Genomic DNA, 8,500 nt, shown 5'->3' with positions numbered 1-8,500 from the left:
TGCTGGGTAACATGTGAACTGAAAACACTTGTGTTGTCCATCACCTGAAGAGCTCTGGCCTTAATAAAGATTTTTCTTCCAGGACCATTTTAAAAGTGTAGAGCAGGTGCTGTAATGAGAAGCCCCGCCAGGCTCAGCAGCCCCACAGCTGACTGGAGCTGGGGGAGAGCTGCCCCCTCCTGTACAGGGTCTGTACAAAGGAGTGCTTGTCCAGCTATCTTTGCTGGAGGAGAAAGTGTCTATCTCTTTGGTGAGCTATCAGCTTGCCCTTCTTGCTCAGCTCCCATGTCGGGCTTTTTAATCTTTAAAATGAAGGCTTAGAGACTGATTGAAATCCCTGGAGTATGTGTTCCCTGGCAGAATGACTAAACCGAATGTTAATTGCTCTTGAAGTCAGCCTTTAATCAACTCATCTTGGGTTCTGGCCACTGTATCTCAGTTAGGTAAAAACACCTCTTTAGCAAGAACGAGAGAGGGAGACTTTTGGAAGCATCTTCGCTGTGTCTGTTCTGAGGACGTCTTCATGGAAGAACCTCTTATCTAAATAATTTCCAAAATTGCTGGGAAAAATCCTCTCCTTTTCTGTCATACTGATTTTCAAGTCCTTTGAGTGCTCTCAAAGAAATAAAAAATAAGCATGGAGTGCAATGCTCTGGTATCTGGGGAGTAGTAATACATTGCTCCTCAGCACACACGTACCAAACCTCAGTATTTCCTGCCATGATCTTGTTGCACATTTGGATGAGCTGCAGCAGCTTTCTCCTCTCGCAGACACCTGTTACTTGGTGTGAGGGTCTGTGTGGACAGGGTGGTAGCACAGAGCTTGCAGCCAAGCTCCTGTTTGACTCTGTGCCAGCTGAGGTGAGGTGAGGATGCTGCACCTATGGGGTTGACCACAGAGGTACCTGTGGGACTTAGCATGCTGCATCAAGCCTTTGGGTCTTCCTTGGATAACATCCAGCACCGAAGTTCTGACAGTGAGTTTGTGCCAGGGCAGGGTAGCTTTGGCAATAGCATTTTGCTCGGCACTCACATCTCCTCTTTTGTCATCTCAGATCCCACCTTGCAGGTGGACACGGCCACTGCCAACCTCACGGTGCAGGAGAAGGAGTCGTTCCCACTGGACTGTAGCATCCTGTCCCGCTCCAGCCCAGAGTCCCACTTTGCAGTGACATGGTACAACCTGCGGGCCAAAGAGGCAGGTGGCCATGCAGAAGAGGATGAGGAAGAGGAGGAGGAGAGGGAAGCAGTGCTGAGTGTGGGCCCTGACGCAGTCTTCAGCCCTGAGGCTGGTCGCTGGGAGGGCCGCCTGCGCTTCCAGAGGCTCTCAGCGGTGCTTTTCCGGCTGACGGTTCTGCAGGCTGGTGATGGTGACACTGGCAACTACTCGTGTCGCGTGGAGGAGTGGCTGGTGGACCCCAACGGCGTGTGGTACCGGCTGGCGGAGGAGGAGTCAGGGACAGTTGCTGTTCACGTGCAGGATGCAGGTAAGAAGAGGCAACGACCCTCTTGGAGGCATGGTCCTGGTATCCCCTGCACCTTTGTGTCAACCGAGATAAAAAGGCGAAGGAGTGAGTGGGACTGCTTCTCACTTGCACTGGGGCAAGAGGTGGAGCTGGGGCATTTCCAATGAGCTCAATGGCTCGCAGCCCAGCTCCAGCTCGCAGCCCACCTCCAGCTCTTGCCTGGGCTTAAGCATCTGCACTGTACTTAGCTCTGTGCCGGGGCTGCCTGCCCCACAGCGCTTACTTGTGTGTCTTATGTCACTGGGGGTGGACATTGCCCCCCACTGGGGTTTAACCCTTCCCTTTGGGAAACACCCTGAAATTTGGCTTAGCTCTGCACAAGGGTGCAGGCTGGGGCACAGGGGTCTCCTCCCAGCAATTCATGAAGTCACTGGATGGGTTAAAGACCCCAGAGATAACTGAGGTTATTTAGAGTTTTGTGGGCCCTTAAGGGAGATGCCCTGGGTTGCTGCCTCTGTGTACCACCACTGAGGGATCATCTCCTTGCGAGGCTTTATAAGGTAACATAAAATCCACACCAGGGAGGACTCTCTCTTGCACTTATTAAACTACTGGGGGGATAAAGCCAAAACATGCCCTGTGATAACTTTCTTCTACTGCTCTGTTTTCCAGTATTGGTATTTTTCTCAGAGCTCTGCCTCCTGCATTGACACAGATTAATGAGCATCTGGGTTTTTCCGTTTCTGAAGAAGTTTGTAGGCCCAGTGTTGCAGAGAAGCCATGAAGTGTCACTGTCCTGTGTCTCTTTTTCAGGCTCCACCCTGCAGTCTGTCATCTGCTCCAGTGATGCCCTCTTCTACTTTGTGTTCTTTTACCCATTCCCCATCTTCGGCATCTTGATCATCACCATCCTCCTGGTGAGGTTCAAGAGCCGAAACTCCAGCAAGAACTCGGAGGGCAAAAATGGGGTCCCCTTGCTGTGGATCAAAGAGCCTCACCTCAACTACTCTCCCACTTGCCTTGAGCCACCAGTCCTCAGCATCCACCCGGGAACCATGGACTAAAGAAGCAGAGGTGCCTGAGGGGGCGTGCAGAGAGAGAGAGAAACAGACACACACCAGGAACCCTAAGGAACAGAGTGGGGTTTGTTGTTCTTGTTTCATTTGTTTAGCGTCTGTGCTCTGATGTGGCAGCTGAGCTCTGTGGAGTGCCCAGCCGGCGCAGATGGGAAGGTCCAGGGCTTCCTCCAGCGCCTGTGGGAACGTATCCCCTCACCCCAAGAGACAGAGGGCGTGTGCACTTGCTGTACATAGCGGATGTTCCTCTTGGATTAATTTTGCTCACATCAGTGGCTGTCCTTTGGGCCGTTAGTTTTTGTTGCCATTTCTTCTTCAGTCAGTCAAAGAACCATAGGCTTCCTCCACCCTGCACGCAGCAAGGAGTTCCTAGGAGGCGTTTGGTCCTGGGATGATCTCTTTGGAAGTTTATGTTCTTCAAAACAGACTGGTTTTCCTCTCAGAGGTGGTGCCATGATGAAGAAGGTCTTTTCCCAAGGTGCGCTGAGCTAGCTCCTCCCTCTTCCAAAACAGAGAAAGCCTGGTCCAACTTTGGACGGGTTAGCTGGTCTATCAGGAGGTCTATTTCAAAGAGTGGCTGTAGCCTCGTCATATTCTTGCTTCCATCTTCCTGTTCTCTGAGGAGAGAGCAATTCACCTTTTGAGAGCGTTCCCAGGTCTTGGAGAGACTGAATATTCAGTGCACTTGTGGTCAGGACAAAAGCAATTTAGTTTGTCTCCAGGAACTGAAGGGGACGAAGAAGGGAGGACATCTGAAAGCCCTGATTTTCTTGGCAGCAAAGAGGGTCGTCGTACAGTCCAGCTTTACCAGAGTCATCTCCACCCTGGTGTCCATGCTGCCACTTCTGACGAGGCGAGTACCCTCTGTGCCCCAGTCATCTGGGGATGGGTGGCTGAATCCAGTCTCAAGATTTCAACATGACCAAAGTAATGACTCTACGAAGGGGGAAAGGGGAAGCTCCATGCGTTGAGTTCATTGCCCCTGGATGGTTCAGACAAGGAGCCCAGTTGCAGCCAGGCCATGCAGTGGGGACATGCAATTAACCACCACAAGTTTCCCTGCGGCTTATGCTACTTCCTGGCGTGAGCTTGGACAAGGCAAGGAGCCTGCACCACACTGGCACCCAGGGGGCTTCCTGGTCCCCTTGGGCTAAGAGAGATCGTCCCCTGCGTGTGTGCGTGCATCTGCTGGTTTTTGTTCCTGGGGCTTTAGGAGGAGAAAGAATTTCTCCATAAGCTTCCCCTCCTGGTAAAGTCACCTGCTCTTGTTGTAGGCAGTTGCTGTGGCAGGAAATGCTGTTCTTTCTGTGAAAGATATGGCTCTTGCGAACCACACCTGGGCTCTTGCCACTTGGGGCACTTGAGCTCCTGTACCCTGTAATGCCAAGTACCCCTGCCCTGTCCTGTCCTGTCCTGTCCTGTCCTGTGGAGGAAACCGCCTCCTCCCCCATATGCCCTAAGCATTATGTCTGGCGGAAGGAAATGTTTGCCAAAAATGGCCTTTTGTTGTCTTCCTTGATGTCTTCCTGGCAAATCCAGCCATTTACTTTTTGCAGCATGGCTGAAGCCAACCGGGGCAGATGGGTGCAGCCACAAGACCCCCCCTGCCTCACGTTTGAGAGGTGCCATACTCACAGCCGCTGTCCTCTTCAGGAGGGTCAGACTGCTCTTTGTGAAGAGAAGGGGACCTCAGCAGATGCTCTGTAGTCCTAGTTGGTTAGACCCTGATGCCTTGATGTGTCAGAGGTGGTGAAGCCTTGGGTGGGAGATCTGCACCATGCATCCTCTCTCCCACATTTGGAGAGGACCCACGTGGCCACGGATTGTCCCATGTCAGGGTGTTTGAAGTCAGCCACCTCTGCTCCTCCCCTAGAACAGCACTGGCTTCTTCTACCACTGGGAAGGCCGAATCTCACTCAACCCTCTGCAAAGTCTGTCTCCTCGAGACATAAACTTACTGGCCCCAGTGTATGCATAATATCACACTCCTATATATATATATAAATATGTATCATACACCCGCGCACTTGTCTTCCCTTTCTGCATAAGGCGTCTGCAAAGAGAGGAGTGGGATGAGAAGTGAATGGAAATGAAGAACTGAGGCGCAAACAGCAGTAGCTGCAGCCAGTGGGTATTGTTTCGTAAATGTAGTAGATTCTGTACATACTGCTCCCGGGCAGGAACTGTAACTCATTGCAGCTTTAAAGGAAAAAAAGAAAAGAAAGTAGGTGGGAGCCATTCCTTCCTGGAAGAGCACTGTGCTGCGTCCAAGCCACGCTCCTTCTCGTCAGCCTGTGTGCCCTGGAGCAGGGCTCTCCCGAGGGCTGTCCCATGGCCCCCTCCTCCAGGCTGAAATGGGTTCCTTCCCAGCTTGACAGTTCCTGCACCAAGCGCAGGCTTTCCCAGGAAGCAGCTCCTGTGCTGATCCCTGAATGTACCTTGACATTTCTCTGTTCCTCTGGCAGTGTGTTGCCTAATCTCAGACTACTCTCTGTTTTTATAAGGCAGACTCTTCCTGTAACAAGTTTTAACATGAAGCTTTTCAAACCACTCTCTCTGCTGTAACTTTCTGTAACGAACCCAAGAGAAGAGAGAGGTACCCCATCCATGCATGATGTGGAATAACGTTTGGGAGGTTTTTTTTAAAAAAAAAAAATCGAACAACAAAAAACTTTGTACTATGTTGCACTAAAACATGTTTTATACAACACACCTGAGAGCTGTAGTAAACTGTGTTGAAATTGTGAATCTTATTGCTGCTGGTTTTGTGAGATTTGGGCTTTCATTATGCACACTTCCTTCATAAAGGGCTGCTGAACTCCCCCGTTTAGGCAGCCTCTCCCTCTCCCACCGCCCTCGTTCCCTGACGCATTAACTCTCCTCCTGCCCTAGTAGTGCAGCTCCACTCTCTAGCAGGCTGGAACTTGCAGACACCCTCTGGCTCTTCATACTTGTCTCTCCCATCCCTTAATTCATACTATCATAGAACACAACATTGAACAGAGACGTGTGAGGTCTGTTTATTGAATGGGATGCGCTGGTTTTGAAATTGCTCTGAAAATAGTACGTACTGCTGTGTCATAGTCTGGATTTGAAGAAAAAACATACTTTTTTTTAATGGAATTATCCATAGCAAATGTTAACCAGACAATCTTTAGTAACCTTGATGTAAGCAGAAGAATTTAGTTCACTACAGAAGTTGTTTAAGTTGATATAAATGCAACCTGTTAATTTTCATTACCCACTTTTGCCTTGAATAAGGGTATGGTCACTAGTCTTAAACTACTTAACTGAAGTAGGGAAGTAGTGTGGTAACATTCTTACTTGTATAGCAAAAATGCTCTGAAATTGTGCAAAATGTGCTGCTAATGCAGCTGTAAGGTTGGGTTTGGGGTTTTTTCCCCCCGTTCATTTATGACAAAAAATGGCCTTTGCTAAAATAATGGTATGAAAAAACTGTTGTCCTGCCCCGCTCCCCCTGCAGGTTCTCCCAGACTGCATCTGCTGTAGTCTCTGTGCTAAGGAGCAGAGGTTTGAGCTCTGCAGATGCACATCCTAGATGGCAAGTGGTGTCCCCAGCACTCTGTTGACAGTACCAGGCTGTGAGCCTGGGCCAGCCCTTGCTGGTGTGCCAGGAGGTATCTCTGCCAGCCCATGTACACTCCCTGCTGCCGGGGGTGCATCCCTGACCTCCTCTGGCATTCTTCTATGGGCAGGACTCTGGTTCGGGGCAGCTTGAGTGGATTTTGCTGCTTGTCCTGCTGCTGTAGCATGGCTTGCAGTGCTGCAGCCGATGTTCCTGCTCCCCGTGTTCCTGCCACCATGAAGCCAAGGAGGGATGACTCAGGACTTGGCTGCTCGAGGGACCATTGTGTGCTCCCACCAAACCACCTTATAACTGCTTCCCCTCTACCCACCACTCACAAGCTCAACTGCTAGCTCCAAAATGGCCTCCCCACTGAAGCCAACGGAGCCAAACACAAAAAGCAGCCACGGCTCTGGCTTTATGCTCATGTGCTTTAATCCAGCGGGTTTTCAAAACAAGTTTGCAAAACCTTGAGTGAGTGAGGGGTGGCAGGTGAGGTTAGCGCACCCCTGGGTGGCCCTGCTTTCCCCCCCAGGTGATGTGGTACAAGTCCTTGGCCACCTGCTTCAGGCGGTCTTTGTACTCCAGGTGGGCATAGAGGGAGGCAGGGACCCCCTGGAAGCCATGCATAGCCCCCCACCAGCAGGCCGCGATGGTGGCGGTGGAGTCACTGTCACCACCGTGGAAGAAAGCTCGGTGAGCCAGCTCTGCCCAGGAGTCCCCTGCACCCAGCAGCGCGTCGTAAGCAATCATGGGGGCATCATGCCCACTGCTGCCCCCCCAGCCATCATAGCTGAGGGAGGTGTAGAACAAGTCTCTCTCTTCCACGCCGTATTTGGGGGGAAAAGTGGGTGGTGAGACCCCATCCAATATGCCTCTTTCCTTCAGGTATTTTTTCCAGTGCTCTTCAAAGTAATGCCTGCAAAAGAGGAGACGGGATGGAGAGGCTCTAAGAGATGTCCCACAGCAGAAGCACGTACCCGAGCTCCCCGCAGGAGCACCAGGCCCAGCTGAAAACATGCCATGTCAGAAACCTGAAGCGATGGCATGCCGAAGTGGCAGGCAACCCCCATTTGTCAAACAAGGGACGTGATTTACAGTAAGAAGCACAAGGACATGTTTCAGTGAGTTAGATTTCCCCTCCCTCCAGCCACATGGGAGAAGGCAGCCCAGCACCTGCTACTGTCACACTGCACAGGATTCAAAGGCTCAGGGCGAGAACTGAGTCATCCGCCCAACTTCAGGAGTACCTCTACCCCTGTGCGTGCCCCTGCGCACAGAGCCACACTGAATCTGCATCCAGATTTGGTTATAACTTTCAAACTGAGCTCAGCCCTAAGCCTGGTGCTGTTCCCCGGCCCTGCTTCCCATCTTTCATCAGAGGACATCTCTTTATTGAGATGACAAGTCTAGCTGCTTCATACTAAATCCAAAAAAATACCACACCTACGTGACCTAAACAAAATCTGCCTTTTTCTTTACGTAAGTGGATTTCAGAGACTTCGATCCCACGGCAGGTGCGTGCTGCTCCAGAAGTTTACCGTAATGTGATTACTGAAGCTTAAGTATAAACAGCTCAACCTCTCATAGCTGAGGTTTATTTTCATTTTAACAAAAACCAGTGCTGGGAGCATAGCTTACCATTGCCCCATGTTCTCCTCCACGAAGAAGCCAGCGTCCCGCACATAGTCTTTTGCCTGTGGCAGCACGTTCATCAGCTCCTTCCCCCAGGCTGGGGGGGGCACACCATTCACAGCAAGAGCTGTGAAGAGGGCTGAAGCCAGGGACCCCAGGTAGCCTGTCGGATGGTGGTGGGTCATTCGGCCGCTCTCGATGCTGACTTGCACCAGGGTGTCCAGCTCTTCCTTGCGGCAGAAACGCAGCCCAATGCACATGGAGCGCATGGCAGCCCCACAGCCTCCTTCCCGGGGGCTGAATGGGATCCTCCAGCCATCAGGCCGCTCTGGATCCAGCTTCAGCGCATTCTTCATACATGAGGCACCTGGACAGGAGCAGCAGAGCCCAAGAAAGAAACAGAAACACAGCAGTGTGAGACAGGTCACATAGCTTAGGAACAGGTCACATGGGGAACTGAGGGAAGACAGGCAAGGTAGTGGGGAAGGAAGCACTACTCTGTGTAAGGTACTTGATCTCCCCTTTAAAAACATCAGCTGTCTGCTCACATACGTCTTGCCTTAGGCTGCCTGTGCATCCTGCATACGCCCACGCAGACCTGGTAATTCCTGTTTGTGAAAATAACTAAAAAGTCTAGGATATGAAAGACTCCACTGCTCATCTATTTACATCATTTATGTTTACATTTCATGTTATTTAATAACTTATCTACAAAGCATATATATAATATATATATT

General features: G+C 50.9%; 2 protein-coding genes across 2 annotated transcripts in view; one reads left to right on the top strand and one right to left on the bottom strand.

Moving 5' to 3' along the window:
• Window positions 1-2,530, top strand: part of LOC104491035 (immunoglobulin superfamily member 3-like) — a 12,412-nt gene extending 9,882 nt beyond the window's left edge. The window contains exons 5-6 of the mRNA XM_010133390.1: window positions 1,056-1,487; window positions 2,280-2,530. Coding sequence (XP_010131692.1) covers window positions 1,056-1,487; window positions 2,280-2,530 — 683 coding nt within the window. The remainder of the gene's footprint in view (window positions 1-1,055; window positions 1,488-2,279) is intronic.
• A 4,096-nt stretch (window positions 2,531-6,626) lies between these two features.
• ADPRH (ADP-ribosylarginine hydrolase) lies at window positions 6,627-8,130 on the bottom strand (the record flags this gene model as incomplete). Its single annotated transcript, XM_010133389.1, has 2 exons — window positions 6,627-7,047; window positions 7,770-8,130. Coding segments are annotated over 2 exons (782 nt in total), but the record flags the coding sequence as incomplete, so codon positions are not given.
• Between the last annotated feature and the right edge of the window lie 370 nt (window positions 8,131-8,500).

This window comes from Buceros rhinoceros, unplaced genomic scaffold, assembly GCF_000710305.1.
Source record: "Buceros rhinoceros silvestris isolate BGI_N320 unplaced genomic scaffold, ASM71030v1 scaffold18633, whole genome shotgun sequence".
Lineage (NCBI taxonomy): Eukaryota > Metazoa > Chordata > Aves > Bucerotiformes > Bucerotidae > Buceros > Buceros rhinoceros.
This window is presented reverse-complemented; position numbering and strand designations above follow the sequence as displayed.